We start from the raw sequence: 19,973 nt of genomic DNA on the forward strand, positions 1-19,973 counted from the left end.
AGAAGATATTAAAAACAAGTGCTAAAACATACCGTACAGCTTCATCCATATAATAATCCAGCCAGTTAAACTGCAGCTCATTAGAAAGAAAGATATGATTCTTTTCCAGTCTCCTGTTGGAGCATGCATTTCAGCATAAGTTTGACAGAAGCTGATGCGATATACTGAAAAGAGATTTAGATATCTTCATTAGCATACATGTCAATATACACACAACTCCATAAATCAGAGAAAGCAATGAATTTCATGATTAAAAATATTCAATTAAAGACTGGTATAAACCTTTATATCTAATTGTTTCATGCAAGAAAACTGACCAGAAAAATAAACTGGCATTGTTCATATGAGCATTTTGGTAGCTCTTTAGTTTCAGCTAACTTCATATCAGTGTAATACAATAGTCAATATTTCAATAGCAACTTTGCCAACACTGCAGTAATTACTCTCCATTAAAATATCACTGCCTCATTTTTTATAATTTTCATTTCCAGATATCTGTTTCCAGTTCTACCACCAATAGTCAAATTTTTTTTTGTAACTCAAGAACTGAAGTCCTATTAGGTAGCAGCTTGGTATTGTAACCAGAGTCTTAAAAGAAATTTTTCTTTAAATCGTTTCTTAGAGCTAGAGACAACAAATAGAACCTCTCTATCCCAGGCTTTCAAATCACACAACTTTCAATGAAAGGTTCTTTTACAGACAGTTATTTAAACTGAATATGGACATTCAACAATGAACAATCATTGTCTTCTCTGTAAGTAAACACAGATATACTCTTTTAACCATAGTTTTCAGCAGCTTGACAGTTCAGACTGAAAACTCTTCAATAACATAAAAACTAGTTAGTTATAAAAAAAAAAAAAACATAGCTAGGAGTGTGAGAAAAAAAAAAAACCTGTATCTATTTTGAGATACTCTGTGTTTGTTTCTTTCAATTACTTTAAATTATAACAAAGAATTTACTAAAATAACTTAAGTTATTTTTCAGCTAGTGTTAGAAACAAATTGTGACTGTTTTGGTGGAAGATTTTAATTCAAAACTTAGGAAAACAAGACATTTGTACTCAGAGTCAGAGCCGGTTTCAGCCAGGTTGGTAACAAAAGAATTCAAACTGGTCTAAAATTTTGACTTAGTTTTAACATCTAATCTAACATGATTGTTACAACTTACAGAATAGAAAATAATTTTATCTCAAAAAGGTTTTTGATAAATCAACAATTCTCAATTAGTATTTACAGTTTTATATGCATGAATAAGACCCAGACATTTGGAATGGTGGAGAAATGACCTGATTCTAAATAACTAATATCTCATAAAATTGACATACAATCTTTCTTTTCTTGAAGGGTGAGGGTTTTCCAGTCTGCCGCCTGTTTGTCCAAGAGGGCCAAATTTTCACCGGTGCTTTCTTTAAACCGAATTGCAGGGAAAGGAATTTCTGGGATATCGAAGTAGCTCGCACTGCCATTAATACCAAAACCAACAATCTCTCTGTTGCCTGAAATCAAAACACCAGTATCAGTACATTAATGTATTGACAAAACAACTTCAAATAACAGTTTTACTACAGGTTCACCAAATCACAACATACATATTCCAGTGTGTGTGTGTATGTGAATATGTACACAAACACACACATATTTATAAAACCAGTGAGTACAACTATCACTGACATTTCCCTATACAGTAGACAAACAACTTTGTTGAAGTTATCACTGACCTTTCCCTTCCCATTGTCACAAGGAGACCAACTGAAGATTTAAAGTGAGCCACTTGATTGTATAGAAAATGCAAAGTTATTTTAGCAGATTAGCATCCTGTCCTCTACAACAAATGATTTGTGAAAATATTAACTGAAATATTGAACCAAGAAAACAAAGAAAACACAAATTTGAACTAATGATCAATGAGCTAATTGCTTTACTCCATACTGACATAAAACCCATTCAGCTAAACAGCATGAAATTAACAACACACAAGTTTCAGACAACAGACATACAGCCTAGTCTCTGCTTTTTCTATCACTGTTAAAGTGGCCTCTGTTTCTCATAAACAGCTGATTCCATGCCATCTCTACTCAAGCACACCTTCTCTTCCTCTCATCACTCATTATCTCTTACCACTAAGACTTGCATTAAACTACTATAACCATCCATCCAAAGAAAACCACCAGAACTCTAAAATTCCATCTATGCACATACTTACTACAGCTTTCACCAGCTCAAAATAAGTTTAACTATGTTATTTCAATTTCAGATGGCCTGTAAAGGACATAAAATACAATAAAATTTTTAAAAGTTAAAAATTATTCTAAAATACAAATTATCAATACAGTGATTTATAAAAATAAAATATGTACCAATTCTGGGATGGATCTTATCTCGAGCCTCTTGACCAAGAACTGCACTCTGGTTTCCCAAAACAGCCGATGTAGAAATTTGACACCGTGAGAGACGGGCAGTCAGATTGCCAATTGACTTGACAAGCTGTCGGTTCATTGTTCACACACTGCAAAATAGAGGAAAAGATATTAGGACAGTTTAAAAAGAATGAATTGAAAGACATTTTCGATTAACAAATATATGTTGCATATGTGTGTGAATAATTTTAGAGATATTAAAATGCATTGGTTATACAAAAAATATACTTCACAACAGGAATCCAATGAAACAAGTCAATGTTAACAAACAAAATTTCTTTTCCTTTTAATAGCTTAGAGAAGGAAAAGATAAAATTTTCCTCAGATTGGAGGCCTGGCTTGAATGTTTGCAAAAGAATGAACACTGGTAAAAGCACAACTACCTATCAAGAGACAGGTGGTGGTGCTACATCATCAACAATTTAACATTAACAATTATTGCTTAAATTATAGAAATGCATCTTTATTTTTTAGTTTGTCAAACATGAAATCAGTTATGTAACATTATATAAATTATACAGTATTCCCTTTTTTGTTTCAGTTTGTTTGCTGGTTTCCCTCTTTCTGTCACATAGATGTATAATGTTAGTATGCATAAGTGGTAGAGAAAAACTGAGTGTAAGAGGAATTGAATGTAGTGTATAAAAGACAATTGATATGGACATATGTATATGGATGATGACTATTCTGTAAGGAGATTCCAAGTAGAAGAAATTGTAGAAGGCCAAGGAAGAAAAGGACATAAGTAGTGAAAACTGATCTCAAGATGCTGAACCTCAGCCAAGATATGAGAAAGGAATGCAACAAGTGGTGAGAAACTGTGTTAAAGAGGGCCCAGCCAATATTGCAAGCATGAAAAACAAAGGTAAAAGTGATGCTGATTGTGAGGTGAGAGACTGACAGAGTTGGCTAGAAAGAGAGAAGTAGCCAGCAGGCAGCAAACAGACTGTGAAATATAAGAAATGGCAGAAAAGTGACAGAGAAAGAGAGAGCACAAGAGAGGAGAGGTAAAAAAATAGTCCCACAATATAAAAGGAGAATTAGAGAGATAAAATAAAATACTAGAGGTATAAAGAGGGTTAGAAAAATGCGACACCTGTGTGTGCATGTTGTGGGTGGAGTTGGAAAATGAAGAAAGTGGCAATAGATTTAGATTGGGTGGGGAGTAAGAAAATAAGAGAGGAAATGAAGAAACAATGCAGTCAGTAAAAAATAATAAAAATAAGGGAGTTAAAGTTAAGGAAGTGAAGAGATGACTTCTTAAGTAGACAACAGGTAACATGCAAGTCAAACAGATGATGACATTCTCAGTCATAAAGAAACTACATGACTATCACAAGATTATGTTCTACAGGCATTGGTTTTGAACTACTGCAAAAAGGTAACATGAAACGAGAGAAAAAAGGTTCAAGATAAAAAAAAAGAATAGAATGGAAAAATTATGAAAATGGAACAAGGCATGAGACAGCAAAATGAAATAATTTACTTTTAGTAGGCACTATGATAGTGTATGTATACATACACACACACATTGTAGCATAGTTAGGGTAAGAGGCATTTTCCCCCACTTTGGAGATACTTCCAGATTAGTGAATTTAAAACAAGTGAAGCCCAGCATGAACATCTACAGAAGGAGAATCAAGAGAAGGGTTCAGTCTGAATGCTTGCAGAGTTAATACTCCTGTACACCCCAAAAACCAGGTAGGTCCATCATTACCATCTTTGCTTTTTTCTATGATTGCACGGGTCAGACGGAATTCATTGAGGTAGATTTTCTATGGCCAGTTGCCCTTCCTGTTTCAAAACAATGTAATATTTCCACATGGTTATATTTTCAAGCAAAACTAGAAGGCTTGTATGACAGTGACACTCATTTACAACTATTGTATGATATCCACATAAGGACATGGACACACACACACAAGGCTGAGCTTCTTTCAGTTTCTGCCTACTAAGTCCACTCACTAAGTTTTGGTTAGCTCAGAATTATAATAGACAGTTGACCAAAGTGCCAGAGTGGAATTGAACTTGAAACTATATGGTTGGAAGCAAACTTTTTAGCCACTCAGCCAATCCCATACTTAATTATATATGCAGAGCATTTTTGTACATAGACCATTGAATAGATGTAATTAGTTTATAAACTGCTAGATGCACACCTATGAGAAGACCTGTGTGTGTATGTATGTATATATAAAGGTCTATATATCTTTAGGATTTTGCTTTGCAACCAAATATCTCTGGATTTGACACTTAATGAACGACTTCTTTTGTTGCTCAATATGAGAAACAATAAAACTGATTGGTTCATTAGCAACATTATTGATAATAATGTTATTCACAAATTGCAATATAAAATAAATAAACTATATAACAATGTGTAAAGATAATTAAGGCAAACTTCGTTTTTTAGCAGACTAAAACTTTTGGACAAATGAAAAATGGCTGCTAGCTTTTCTGCAGAAGTCTTGCTGTACAAGGTTGAAAGACACCTCACCATAGAACACTTTCCCTCCTGACTCACACTGCTACACTAATATAAACAAGTTAATCACTTCAATTATACACTGTTCATATTATCTACCTTCAGTCTGTGCCATACTAACTTCTGTTCACCCATTTCCTTCGAGACTATTTCATCTGGACCTAGTTTGTCATCAATTTCCTGCTTCTCAGGATAATCTACTGTGCTATACGCCGTTACTGATCCCACATTTAATTACAATGAAAAATTACAGATCCATACCAAAAGGTCCCTGTTATTTGTCACTAAATGCATGCATGAACTCGCATACACACACAGCCTCTATGGTCAAACAGTATCCTCTTCTTGAGGATACATTACCAAGTAGTCGGCTACAAATAAGCTATTTTTAGCTTACTACTGTGTAGCTTAACTGTGTCAGTGGATACCAGTGTAATTAGATAATGAAGTCCCACACAAAACAACTATGTGCTGATTGTATCTGTAATGCTGAGGGTGCTAAACAAAAAAACATTTAAGACCACATCTAAAAGTCATCTTGCTGGTTGGCACTCACCAACACACTCCAACCTCTAGCCTAAGGACAGTTTCATTACTCAGCTTTAATTGAGGCCGTTGCCAGTATTGCTGTACTGGCTCCTGTGCATTTGGCACGTAAAAAACACCACTTGAGCATGGCCGTTGCCAGTACCGCCTGACTGGCCCTCGTGCCGGTGGCACGTAAAAGCACCCACTACACTCTCAGAGTGGTTGGCGTTAGGAAGAGCATCCAGCTGTAGAAACTCTGCCAGATCAGATTGGAGCAGCCATCTGGTTTGCCAGTCCTCAGTCAAATCTCTCAACCCATGCTAGCATGGAAAGTGGACGTTAAATGATGATGATGAATTGCTACTACTCCAATAATCTTGGTCCCTCAAAATGAGCTAATTGCATATCAAGTCCAGTTGGTACACCAGTTTCTCCTCCCAGGCTCAGTACTGATCACTATAATCAATCCTTCCTTCCAGAATTTCAACCTCTGAAGAAAACTGTCAGCCAATTACAGTTCCAATGGTAGACACCATATGTGCAAGGATCAGAGATTGATTCACAATCCAACTCAGACATACATAACCCACATTTCAGCAGTCCAGCTTAGCAGTGATAGTGAAAACATAGATTGGTACACTTTTCATTTGCATACCCTCATGTATAGGTTAAAGAACATTTTCTTCTAACATTGAACATTACAAGAAGGAGAATTAGTGAATGTTCTGGTCAAAATTGGAGCCTAACTTTGCATCAAATTTAACACACCAAGTAAATCTCCTTTCCATTTCAACAAGCTCACCATCAAATGCTAAAGCACCTTTGGCCACATCAAACCAAAACCCTTGCCCCTTCCATTACCCTTTATGTACTGTAGAGTTATGCTCTATCCTTTAGAATCACAGAAGTGTGTTTCCAGATGCAAAGAGGAGAAAACTCTAATCTTGCCAATTCATCATTCCATTGCACTCACTGCCAACATCTCAAAAATGATGGAGATAGCCATTAACCTCTAAATCCCTTTCTCTTTCCTTGATGACCACCTGTACAGCTTTTGTAAAGTCAGATCTACTGGAAATGTATTCTCTTAAGACCCTTTAAAAATTGAGAAAATAGCATCATTAAATTTGACATTAGCTAAGTATTTAACTGTGGTATGTGAATCTCCTAGTAAAACATTCACACATGGGCTCCGTCCTTCTCTTGTCACAATGGCTTTCTGTCAGTACCAATAAAGTGTATGCTTGTGAGGTTTTAACTCATTATCAACTCTGCGGAGTTCAGTTTTGACCCTTGCACTACTTATTATCACCAACCATAACCACTCCTACCCAGGTGGTACCAAACTTCGTGCACCCAATCATCTACTTGCAATCTTGACATCACACTAAACCTGCACTGACTCCAACAGCAAAAAGAATCACTACATATATCAAAGAAACAACATTGTAGTCTTCCACAAAACATAACTAGTATGCAACTAGAAACCTCAAGGTTGCTACTAATGTTACACCTCATCATCACTAAGGATCTCTTTGCAACTTAGCCAAGACAGGCTTTCTTTCCAGAGCCTGAAAATATTTTCAGACCATAAAAACTAACACTACAAACAGTTAAAGCAAGATTCACTATGCAGCAGATCCAACATCTGAGACAGTGTTGCTACCACACAGACATCCAAGACAACAAAAACAGGCTACCTGACTGATTAGTAGGTTCAGTTGTGGAATCACCTATCTACCTCCTCTACCACTACTTCAGGAGCCATAACTCCTCAGAAATGGCTAGACTCAAATACTTTCAATTCAATTCAGCAACAAAAATCTTGTTCAAACCACTGTTAAGACCTGCCTCTGGGATTCCCTCCCAGCCAATATTTTTCTTTCAGCTGTCAAGTTGCAGCAATTCAATCTCACTGTGACAGGCATAATCCATCATCATCCTCCAGTCTAGTTTTTAAAACAAAAAAAAACCTTCAACAATGCTATGCTTAAAAAAATATTGTATCTTGCAGTGAACAAACTGTCTGAATAAATGTGAAAAATGATCAAGAGCTAAATAATATTCTAGCTACACAAATAATTGGACAGTGGAGCGAGTTCCTGTCCAGATACTAACACTGTACCACATACAATAATCATAGCATGTCAATGTGCGCAGTTTAATCCTCAACTAGTTAGAGGCATGGTATAATTAGAATAACAGAAAAGATCATATCTAGTCATTTGGCCATCTGCCTAGATACTGACCTGATACTATACAACACCACTTACCTTGCAAAGATTAAATTGCCTGAGTTACAGAGCTAATCTACAGTTAAATAGTGTTATCTACCTGTTAGTCTACCTAAAGCTGTATATGTAGCAAAGCTATTTCTCTAACATTGTGTAGCTCTGGAAGTTTCTGCAATGAAAAGGTTATACTACCATAGGTATGCCCTTAATATGGTAACCAACAATAAATACAATCACTGGCATGCAAGTGAGACAAGAAGAAAATATAGGAGAATGCTTTAATGGCCAGTATTTAGCTCTAGTTTCATACATTAAGTATTGAAAAATAAATTGCCCTCTGAATGGGTTGACAGTTTACTGCAGGTAATATTGCTCAGATGTTCCAAACAACTACATGAAATGAGGATAGAATATTCTGCCCTGCAATATAATAAAATGCTTTCAGTAGATTTGAATCACACATACAACCAAGTAAGCCTTTACAGTATCCATTCAGCCATCATACTCCTACTATATTTATAAGCAAAGACATTTCTGCTGATAATGCCTTCCCAAAAGGTCATTTATGATAGTAGTGAAACAGTTTTGGAAAGAATTTATCACTACACTATATTGATGTGATTTTTGTAAAAGTTTCTCGCCAAGAATTTATTATAGAAAAGATAACAGGAATTCTAAAAACACAGAATACCCATTATCATTATTTAATTTTAAAATGGCAAAATAACTGAAAAACTTATATGAGATTAATGTAGGTGGGTAAAAATATACAGAAAAACTAACTCCAAAAAACAAAGGTGACCTACACTTTCTTTTCAAAGAAAACAAATGGATACAAACAGATGTTAGATGAGAAAAGACTAAAGAAACTGGTTGGAAATATTTACAGTGAAAGAAAGGAGCTAGGCAACTTGAAAACTATTTCCTAGATGTTAACCCCAAGTTACTTCCAGCTGAGCAGACCTATGATCAAAGATGCTCTAGCCATGAGTATTGCTTTTGTTTCTTCCCTTTAAAACTGTGAAGTGAGATTTGGCTACTATTTCTAGTGGTTTGAGTGGCTACACTGAGGCTCCTTCAATGGATTAAAAACTGAAGTAAATGTTGGCCCTTGGATATTCATTCACTACCTTAAATGTTGACAATCCCCCTCAGTTGAACGATAAAATAAAATTTTTTTTAAAAAGTCGAAATGAATGACTCACTCAGTTCGTGCCATAACTAGATTTGTTTTAAGAATTGTCAATGTCACTGAAGTGTGAGTTTTCACTAGAATCACTCTACAACAGGAAGTCATTAAGAATAACGAAGGACAGCCTTTTGTGATCGCTGAATTGTTAGAAATAGCAGCCAAATCTCCCTCACGCTACACTTTTTTAATAAACGACACTGGATGCATTCTGTGAGAAAAAAAGATGAGACGATCAGGGTTGACATGGGTTCAAATAACAAGGTTAGCATATCTCGTTTTCCTTTTAAAAGGAAACTAGGAATGCAGATTAAGTTTGTCCAAAAGGTTGCATCATTATTCCAGTACTGGATCTGATTCACTGACATTCATAAGAAAAATCATATCCTTGAATTCAAAGAAATTTGTTTTTGCGTTGTTTTTTTTTCCTTCTAAGACAAGGTTAAGTATAAACGACATTTTCAGAATTATAAATAGTAATTGTGTATAATCGTCTACAATTTGAACCTGTGCACATCAGTTTCGAAACATACTGGAATGTGCAAGTTGCGATGAAAGTAATAGAGCAATTGAATGCACACGTACAAACATCTGGTTTAGAAAGACATTGTTAGACCACAAATGTTTCTCATCTTCAAGGTGATAACTGCACAAAATACATGGTCAATCCTTCCTCCCCAGAACTAATTCAATCTGAAAATTCCATCTCGCAGACTTTTTTTTTTTTTTTCCGGCAGTTGTCAAGTTGACGAGTAACGGTATCAATCTTGGCAGTTTACAATAACCTGCAAAGGTCACTGACTGCTACCTGCTCTTCTCACAAACACATACAAGTGTCTAGTCTATTGTTTTTACCTCACTTTTTTTTTTTTTTTGGTAAACTCCCACTCTATATGTAACTTGTTTTTGTAATATTCCTTTCATCTGACGTCCTTGTGGCAAATAAAAGAAATTATTATTATTATTATTAAACTATATACAAGAGGAAGAGTTCTGCTATCAATTTAAAAGCAAAACAAAAAAACTTCATTCAAATTTAAACTAACGCCGTGTATGAACGGTAAGTTGTTAATTACAAAAGAAAAAAATGTGACATCGTAGACGAAACGGCGGAAGTAAAGGATACGTACACCACCCGTTTTCGGCGTTACAAAACCCCCTAACCCTAAACACCAGGTGTATGTATTCTTTACTTTCGCCAACGAAGATGCTGAGGTCAAATATTGTTGACAATATAGAAAGCCACAATTATGTAAGAATATTAACAGGAAGAATAATTGTAATAATAACTCGTATGTATTGACTACAACTGACTGTAAGGACAAGAACGTATAAAGGTCAATTATAGACGGATGTATCACGTAAGCCAATTGTAACAAACAGGTTTTTTAGTCACACCTATGCAATTGGACCCAAGACAGGTGATTGCATTTATCAGTCACTGCTAATCAGTATATTAATAGTGGCAGAAGAAAGGGGCCTACAGTTAGATTTGTTATCATCCAGAATTTTACGGTTTCGTTTTTGAAAATCTGAAATGCTGATTTAATTTTTTAAGGATAAAAAAATGCATTTTTCAAGGAGAGGTGCGGAACTGCATTAGCCCCCCAAATTTAATTATTATGAATGAAAACAATATAATTCATTAATTCAAGTAGGAACTATATAAGTTCGATGCTCTACAGAGCTGGTTAACACATTGAGAGAGAGAGAAGAAGGAAGCGAGAATGCAAGGGAATAAAATAATTACATAAACTTTTAGTTGGATTTACAAAACGGGAGATATTAGAGAATGAGGATATAACTATAACTGTATTGAATAAATATCTATTAATAAGACAGTTGAAGAATAAAATGATCGAGAAAGAAGGCTTAAAACGGTTCGATGAGTAAATGGAGGAGGACGTTTGCGTCAGAATGACAGAAAATTTACAAGAAAGAGTTAATTTTGGTATATTTTTCTTCATAAAATTATTTCATACAAAAAGAAGTCTAGAAGTTGTGGCCGTGGCTATATTTCTTGAATAGAGATAAAAGCGACCTTACGTTAACCTTGAGGACACAACAACCTTCCCACATGTCCACTTTTTATAATGGACATCTTTTATATTCTAGTGGTAAAAACAATCCATAGGATGATGCGAAATAAATAGTTACCAAAACACAAGCAAAAATAATAAAGACCAACCTGGCAACTAACGGACCGATGTGAAAGAAAAGATATTCAATGAAATGTGCTTCTCCAGAGAGAGTTGCTTAGTGGACGAGACTTGACGAAGCCGACGAGACTTAATGAGATCAAGAAACTTAACTCTTGCCAAACTATGAGCTAAGGACGGGGTAGGAGGTTATGGTAGAGAACAGTTCTATCACTGCCGTCATCAGATTTTTTTTTTAAATATAAAAAAAACAAGTATTTTCGAAATAAAGAGTGGAAAAATTGAGAAGGGAAAATTTTGAAAGTTTAGATTCTAACACATTCTGAGAGCTAATGTCCACTGCAGTGCATCATCATCATCATTATAACTCCTATATATCTAATATTTAATGCCTAATTCATCTGCCTTTCCCTTTTAAGGCGGGGAACGGGCAGAGTCGTCAGCACGCTGGCAAGAATCGTTGCATTTCGTTTGTCTTTATGTTTTGAATTTAAATTCTGTTGTGACTAGCTTTATCTTGCACCCTTTTTAAGGTTGATAAAATAAGTACCAGTTGAACACTGGGATTGATGTAATCGACTTTTCCCCTCTCCCGAAATTGCTGGCCTTGTGCCAAAATTTGGAAGCAATATTTAATGACAAATTTTAAAATCTAATGTTGGTCATAAATGTGATTGTAAATTGACTATGATAAAGTCACTAATATGTCCCATAGGGATATGAACTAACTTTAGATACTATTTCAATTTACTACAGATAGCAGTCAAACATACCTCAAATCACATTTTACAGTTTTAAATAACACCTGAACATGTTAGATAAGGCAATTCTACCAAGCGTAACTTTGAAAAAAAATGAAGTGGTCTTTGATCTTGTTAGTTGTCGGAGCACTGCATCCTTCAAAACTTCCATGCTTCCTGAGATTCGCCAACACTACACCTGATTTTCTCCCTTCCATACACACGCAAGCATGTATCTGACTCATACACTGTTCACTTTCCAGACATTTGTACATTACTGCATATGCTTTAGACACACTTTTTGACAAGTTGTGGTGCACCTGAGCACTGTATACAATAATTTCATTATTATTATTATTTTATGCTTGCTTAATGAACATTGAGGCTAAGCAAAAGTAACAATATTTTTTTTAAATACATCCCTGAGAAAGATTTAAGATTCTAGATTAATGATTCTCAATCATTTTGACTTAATGGCACACTGAAAGTCATATATAAAATTACTGATGCACTTTGGTAAAACAACACTGGCACACTCTACATGGAAAGTTAAGAAAACTCTACTTATAATGGAAGGAAGGTTTTTATGATACTTTGGGGGTATCTTCTTCTTCCATTATAATTATTCTGTTGATTCAAGAAGCTGGAAATACGAAGAATGAAGTTCTCAGGCAGAGTAAATTCAGTAACCGTTTATTCACAGGTGCTTCGTACAAGGGGTTTGCTTTCAGTAACCATCTTCACAGCAGTGCATAGTTAGTCTTCTCTCCCATGCATGTAAGGTTCAATAACCTCTGGAGACAATACATGTGGTATCACATAGGGACAAAAGTCCGCTGTGAGCTCCTGGCTTTGAAGTTTTGCTTGGCATCACCCTGAGAACGATAGGGAAAATGCTGTTGTCTTTTCCTTAAATAATGGTTGCAGGTGAGATCTCACTGTCTCAAAATGGTGCTGGCTTCTTTGTGCCTAGCTACAGGGGCTCCCCTTGAGAATGCCAGTGCAAAAATAGAGAATAACTGGAGCAGGCACAAGAAAGAACAAAGATGGTAACTGATCACAAACAACAAGATATGGTGCAAAAATGTGACAAGTCAAAAAGAAAAATAATTGCAAGAAATATAAATTGGCATGCACAAAATTTGACAAAATGTTCAATGGCAGAGTATTGGAATTGTTCAGTATCACAAGAAAGCAATTGTCTGTCACAGGAAACACAAAAGAGATTGTCAGATGTAAATAGTTTTGGTAAGTTTTGGGGTCCAATGCACAGTACGGTCTGTCCTGGTGACATGAGGTTTGTTTATGTTAGGTTGTGGCGATGAAGGTGGAGGTGTAGGTGATGGTGTGGTCAAAGGTGCATGTGCAGGTGGATGTGTAGGTGGTTGTAAAGGATCAAAAGTGAGTGTGGCTGGAGTGTCATTGAAGGGTGTGGAAACCTCAAAATATACCTTTTTAAGTCGCTTGATTGACATGGTCTCTGCCTGACCATTGATGTCGTGACTAAAAGTTTTGGGTGTGCGCGATAGCACACGAAACAGTCCTTTATAGGGAGAAATGAGCGGTCCTCTGACAGAATCATCCCGAACAAAAACATGAGTCCACTTTTCAATGTCCGGTGAGACATGAGAGGGAATAGATTGGTCATGTGGATACAATGGTGAAAGACTCAAGAAATTCGAGTGAAGTCTGGTAACATACGATGTTGGATCAGGATGCAATGAATTGGCTGGTGCTAACATTGTACCAGGAAGTGCAAAGGTGGTACCGTAAAGGAATTCAGCAGAGGAGAAAGCTAAGTTTGTCTTAACGGCAATGCGACAACTAAGAAGAATGATAGGCAGGAATTCTGTCCAAGATTGCGGATCAGGAATGGCATGTAGAGCAGCCTTCAGTTACCTGTGAAAACGTTTGACCATCCCATGGGAAGCTGGATGGTAGCTGGTCATACGAATGTGATTAATATCTAGGATTCGTGATAATTCACAAAATAAGGAAGCTTCGAACTATCAGTGGTTATCTTAGCTGGAACACCAAAATGAGCAATCCAATTAGAAATGAAAGCTCGAGCAACTGATTCAGTGGAAATGTCCACTATTGAAATGGCTTCAGGCCAACAAGAGAAAGAATCAATGCATGTCAATATGTAAGAGAAACTGTGATTGACAGGCCATGGTCCAACCAGATCAATGTGGATATGGTGAAAGCGAGTCTCTGGTGGAGAAAACTGTTCAAGAGGAGCACGAATGTACTTGTGAATTTTAGAACACTGGCATTTCACACAAGAATGTGCTCAGGCAGTGATCATCCAGCGCATATTAGGCCAGAAAAACCAAGCCATAATAAGCTTCACCGAGGCAGCGATGCCAGGATGTGACAGTGAATGCAAGGTATCAAAAATGGAACACTTGTAGTTTGCAGGTACAAACAGCCTGGGAGAACCAGTAGCTGTGTCACAAAGGATTGTGCCTTCAGCAGACAGAAGTGGAAGGCAGGACAACTTAGTAGAAGTTAGATCCAATGTGTCCAGAGCTGGCTGATCCTGCACAAAGTCAGTTAAATCAATTGCAGCAGTAGATGAAAGAGAACACACAGGGAGATGAGTGAGTGCATCAGCAGGTATGTTCTCTGTTCCAGGTATATACTGAATGTTACTCGTGAACTGGGAAATGTAGTCCAGGTGACAAAAAGTATGAGGCGAGTGTCTGTCCAATTTAGATGACAGAGCAAACATAAAAGGCTTGTGATCAGTATAAATCACAAAATCTCAGCCGTTGAGTTGATGTTCAAAATGACGAACCAACAGGTAGATCGCTAAGAGTTCACGATCAAACATACTGTAACAACATTCAGCTGGCTTTAATTGATGAGAAAAGAATGCCAAAAATGCCAAAGGTTGAGTTTGATTATCGACGGTAGGTTGTAAAACGGCACTGATGCATCAACTGTTAAAGAGAGACAAGCATCAGGAACTGGATGCACAAGCAAAGGAACAGAAGCTATTTCCTTCTTGATTGACTCCAAAGAAGATAATACCTCGGCAGATAAAGTGATTTTCTTTTATTCTTTTATTTGTTTCAGTCATTTGACTGTGGCCATGCTGGAGTACTGCCTTTAGTTGAGCAAATCGACCCCAGGACTTATTCTCTGTAAGCCTAGTACTTATTCTATCGCTCTCTTATGCCGAACTGCTAAGTTACGGGGACGTAAGCACACCACCATCGGTTGTCAAGCGATGTTGGGGGTACACACACACACACACACACACATGCACATATATATGAAGGGCGTCTTTCAGTTTCTGTCTACCAAATCCACTCACAAAGCTTTGGTCTGCCTGAGGCTATAGAAGAAGACACTTGCCCAAGGTGTCACACAGTAGGACTGAACCCGGAGCTATGTGGTTGGTAAGTAAGCTACTTACCACACAGCCACTCCTGTGCATGTCGCTTGCTATGAGCAAATCATCCACATAACTGAATGCACAGTCAAGTCCACAGACAACTTCATCAATAAACCTCTGGAATGTACTCGTTGCATTCTGCAAACTGAAGCTTGTAAGCAGGAACTTGAAACTTCCAAAAGGGATGGTAACTGCAGTTTTTGTAATGTTGTCAGGGTTCAACCAATGAGCTTCAACACTGTTTCCAGCTACCCAATTTGACTCACAAGGATGTTTTAGAAGACACTTACCTACACTGTGGGATTGAGTTCAAAATAATGTGATTGTGAAGCAAACTTCATAAGTGATAATACTTTTCTTAAATAAGCTATCATTGATTTAACTTTCTCTACAACAGTTACTGACTTTACCTTCTCATTTCAAAAGCTGATATGGTCAGCCACTTGACATTGGTATATCATATATTATTAATATTTTGGGGTTGAGTTGATTCAATCAATTATGTTCCTTTATCTACAAAACTGACAGGATACTAACTCAAGTTCTGCCCAGAGCAACTTTACATTTCCTTTTTCTTGGATTAATAACTTACCAGCTGATTACTGCATTATTTAATCAGCTTCACCACTTTTTAAAAAATTTATGACTGCAAGGCTTGTAAGAAACTCTGATCAATAAATAAGCAAAACATCAGAAAATTAGATAAAAACTAAATATTTGCAAGATAATAGTTCAAAGATAACTAGGTTATGTATATATATATAAAAAGAAACAATTTAAAATAGAAAATGAAAAGAGAGCCACTGATATAACTCAAGCCTTCTTTACAAATTAGGTACTAAGTTTCTAAGGCAGCGAACTGGCAGAAACGTTAGCACGCTGGGTGAAATGCTTAGCGGTATTTCTTCTGACGCTACTTTCTGAGTTCAAATTCCGCCGAGGTTGACTTTGCCTTTCATCCTTTCGGGGTCGATTAAATAAGTACCAGTTACACACTGGGATCGACATAATCGACTCAATCCATTTGTCTGTCCTTGTTTGTCCTCTCTGTGTTTAACCCCTTGTGGGTAGTAAAGAAATAGGTACTAAGTTTCTGTTATTTTGTCTTCACAAGGATAATTTGCCAGGCACAAGTACTAACAGGTTCAAGTCCGGTCATTGGGTCCCTTGCTGTTTAATGTTTTTAATTTATGTATATAATGAAAACCCTCAGCCATCAACCAGGGGTTCTCCCTGTGACCAGAGTTTGGTTTGCCAAGACCCTCCAGCTCCCTTTATATTGTGTTACATGCATTTAATCAGCCATGCTCTTGTTTCCAGTCCATGCTTTTATGTCATCAATTCACAGGTGTCTTTGATGCCCTCTTGCTCTCTTCTCCTCTACACTGCCAGTCAAGATGGTCTTGGGTAATGACTCATAGTGCATTGTATATTCAAAATATGATAGATTTGTGGACTTAATTCTCGACAAGTATCTTTGGATTTTCAGGCTTTTTAGTTCTGTAGCATTTGTTACCCCATCTTTCCAGTTTATTCTGACAAATCTGCAAAAGATCCACACCTCAAAGGCATCTGGCAGTCAAGCATAAGTTAGTCAGTCAATCAGTCCTAGGAAGTGGGTGAAAGCTTTTATGAAAGGTGCAGATTTTATCATTGAACAAAAATGATCATTAAAATATTAGTAGTTAATTAAAAACTCAACATTATTTTACATCTTTAATTACCTGTTATGGATTCTCTTCAAACAAGTGGTATTAATTTATGCCTCTTTATATCCTGAGTTCAAATCCTGCTGAGTCAACTTTGCCTTCTGGGATCTATAAAATAAATATAGCAGTCAAGGACTGAGTTGATATAACCAACAACACTAATTTTCAAATATGATGACTTGTATCTATGTTAGAAATTAATATATTACTGGTGCAATTTTACTAATGCCAGAAATTAGAAAAACAAATTTGACCAATGAATATTACTCAGAATGTTGGAGTATGAAGCTAGATATTGTTAACCATTTCTGACAACTCACTTCCTTCATAAATGGTAAATACTGATAAATGATCCCTAAATAGACTGACTATCTCTCTTTCATCAATACATTATTGTTTGATTTCCCTCTTAGTATCTCTGTCATTCTCTCTCTCTCTCTCTCACACACACACACCACATTCATCAGAGATGTTCTGTATGCAACTGAAGCTGTACATCAAGGATTTGTGTACATAATCATCAAAAGACCCACAAAAATGATGATCATCAAATTTAATAATAAACAACCATAAGCAGGTGAGCAAGATTGTTCCTGTAAGTTCTGGAAATTAAATCACTTTGATAGGTTTTAACCCTCTCAGACCAGTGTCCCTGTGTCTAACTTTATCCTCCACCTGGGCTCCTGAGCAAAAAGATAAATAAACAGTTGCATATACAGCTCAAGAGTAATGGTTGCAGGTAAACTAATGGATAGATTTGACTGCATTTGTTTTTCTACATATGTTTATCATTGCTGATTTATCAGGAATCCAGTGGAGATGACATTTAACCTATTCCTACTAAAGCAGGAATACTGTGTGACAGGGTTAATCTTTTATTGACATTCTATTCAAGGAAAGGTTCAGTTCTCTTTATTCAAAAGATAGGATAAATCTCAATGAATGCTTGAGTGGTTTTTTTGAATGACAATAACAGGAACTCTGGGAGAGGGGTGAGAGTGATGGATTAGAATTATTTATTGTCTTTTTGAGAGCTCAATTGCTTAGGGATTTTCTGAATTTAGATTTAACATTATCAGTAATGCTGCTACAACTTATAATTTTGAGAAGTTTAAATTTATGTTAGGGTAGGCTACAGTCTTTATTTCACTCAGAAGAATCAGAAAGAATATTTATTTGGATAGATAATGAATTGATAGTTTGAACTCCTTTGCACAGACAAAAATTTTAATTAATCAGCTAATGAACCATAACTATTTTTAAACTGGTACTCTTAGTTAGGGTGTTGAACTATTTGATTTAAATATATAGTCCGTCAACTACTTTTATTAGTTAATATCCTCCACTACTTGTAGCCTTGGCCAGAACTCTAGGCACTCTTGATCTCTTTCTCATTCATAAATCCAGCCATTACTGTGTCATTACTGACTCTTTCTCATTACTTAATAAAGTTGATACTTTTCAAAACTGCCAACCATACAACAGTCCTTTTTCCACATGTCCCCAGGTACTTCAAATTGGTTAACTATTCGGACCTCCACCAGTTTTATGTTAGCTGCTTAAGACAGTGAATATGCTTCACTTGTAATTCATTTGAAATTATTTAGTCCATGACCAATATTATCCTCCAAGGCATGTCACACAAACTTTGGCAAAATCAGTGTTGTTGTTCTTGACATCAGCAAAGGTTTTGACCATGTCAAGCATGAAAACCATCTAAGCTGCTCACCCATAGGTTTCATTCTTCTTTCAGCTTAGATAAGAGGTTTTCTGTTAGATGGTCACAAACAGGGCTCTTCTTTTCTTACATTTTTCCTTCAGAAATTCAAACTGAGCATCAACCATGCTGAAGTCACTGGTCAGTGAAAACAAGACCTAGAATCAAGCCATAAATTCTCAGTAGCCAGGTCCATACTATACATAGATCATGCTCATGTCACACAGTCTGTCCTGATTAGCAACCTATCAGCTTGCAGTGATATCATGCCATATCATGAACATCACCTACAATGTTCTCAAATTTCTTGTGCTTTTCTTAGTATAAGGCAAAAACCTGTCAAGAACAACTCCTGGGGTTTGAGTGCCACCAGAGAACACACATCCTCACCTCTTGCCACAAGCAATCAGAGAGCCACCTAGTATACCAGAAACAGCATCAAATTTTCCTTTGTTGAATCCAGCTAGAAATTAAAGGAACTCCTCTTCATAATTGCAAACCAACTCTTTCCTGCTTCTTGAGCCTTACTAATCATTACCAGGGGCGGACCCCAGGCACCCCTCAAAAAAGGGACTGTGCCCTTCTAAATTATGTTATTACGCCCATTTCACCTGGAATTGTATTCCTTTCTGACCTTGTGCCCACTCTTCAAAAAATTCCTACGACCACGCCTGATTACTATGTATATTTGTTATACTGAAGCTCATTTCTAATCGCCTATGTTTCTACCAACAGTCATTAGAAACTTATGTAATTAAATACGATAAATATCATTTATTGTGTTATGTTCATATTGTTCACATGGTTCTGAGTTCAGTCCCACTGCGTGGCACCTTGGGCAAGTGTCTTTTACTATAGCCTTGGCCCGACCAAACCATTGAGTGGATTTGGTAGAAAGAAACTGAAAGAAGCCAGTCGTATATATATATATATATATATATGTGTGTGTGTGTGTGTGTGTGTGTGCACGCGTGCGTGCGTGTATGTATATGTTTGTGAGTTTGTGTTTGACCCCCCCCCCCCAACATCGCTTGACAACCGATGCTGGTGTGCTTACGGCCCCATCACTTAGCGGTTCGGCAAGAGAGACCGATAGGATAAGTACTAGGCTTACAAAGAATAAGTCCTGGGATCGATTTGTTCCACTAAAGGCGGTGCTCCAGCATGGCCGCAGTCATATGACGGAAACAAATAAAAGAATTAAAGAGTATGCATAACACACAGCCCAGTTTACACTAAGCAAGTAATATACCAACGAAACATCCCACTGTGACACCTGTAAAGGTCATGGACTCAACCTTCCCTAACGAGAAAGAATGTGTTGAGTAAGTTATTCATATTTTATAGGCATAGGCGTATGGTTGAGAAGCTTGCTTCCCAACCATGTGA

At 36.6% G+C, this 19,973-nt stretch overlaps 2 protein-coding genes across 3 annotated transcripts in view; both read right to left on the minus strand.

Moving 5' to 3' along the window:
• LOC115211642 overlaps positions 1 to 19,973 on the minus strand; it is a 29,413-nt gene that overhangs the window by 673 nt on the left and 8,767 nt on the right. The window contains exons 2-5 of one of the 2 annotated variants that reach the window (XM_036504493.1): positions 16,883 to 16,975; positions 2,361 to 2,509; positions 1,329 to 1,499; positions 33 to 164 (exon numbers count right to left, since the gene is read on the minus strand). In XM_036504493.1, coding sequence (XP_036360386.1) covers positions 33 to 164; positions 1,329 to 1,499; positions 2,361 to 2,499 — 442 coding nt within the window. In that variant the 5' untranslated portion in view covers positions 2,500 to 2,509; positions 16,883 to 16,975. Of the gene's footprint in view, positions 1 to 32; positions 165 to 1,328; positions 1,500 to 2,360; positions 2,510 to 11,044; positions 11,201 to 16,882; positions 16,976 to 19,973 lie in introns of those variants that run through there. The other variant, XM_029780278.2, reaches the window with a different exon arrangement.
• LOC115222229 lies at positions 12,985 to 13,497 on the minus strand. Its single transcript, XM_029792425.1, has one exon. The coding sequence runs from the start codon at positions 13,495 to 13,497 to the stop codon at positions 12,985 to 12,987; it is 513 nt and encodes a 170-aa protein (XP_029648285.1).

The sequence above is a fragment of the Octopus sinensis genome, linkage group LG1 (assembly GCF_006345805.1).
Source record: "Octopus sinensis linkage group LG1, ASM634580v1, whole genome shotgun sequence".
Lineage (NCBI taxonomy): Eukaryota > Metazoa > Mollusca > Cephalopoda > Octopoda > Octopodidae > Octopus > Octopus sinensis.

Excerpts from the sequence above, each read along its gene's own strand:
- LOC115222229 (XM_029792425.1), bottom strand. The coding sequence starts at position 13,497 with ATGTTAGCACCAGCCAATTCATTGCATCCTGATCCAACATCGTATGTT.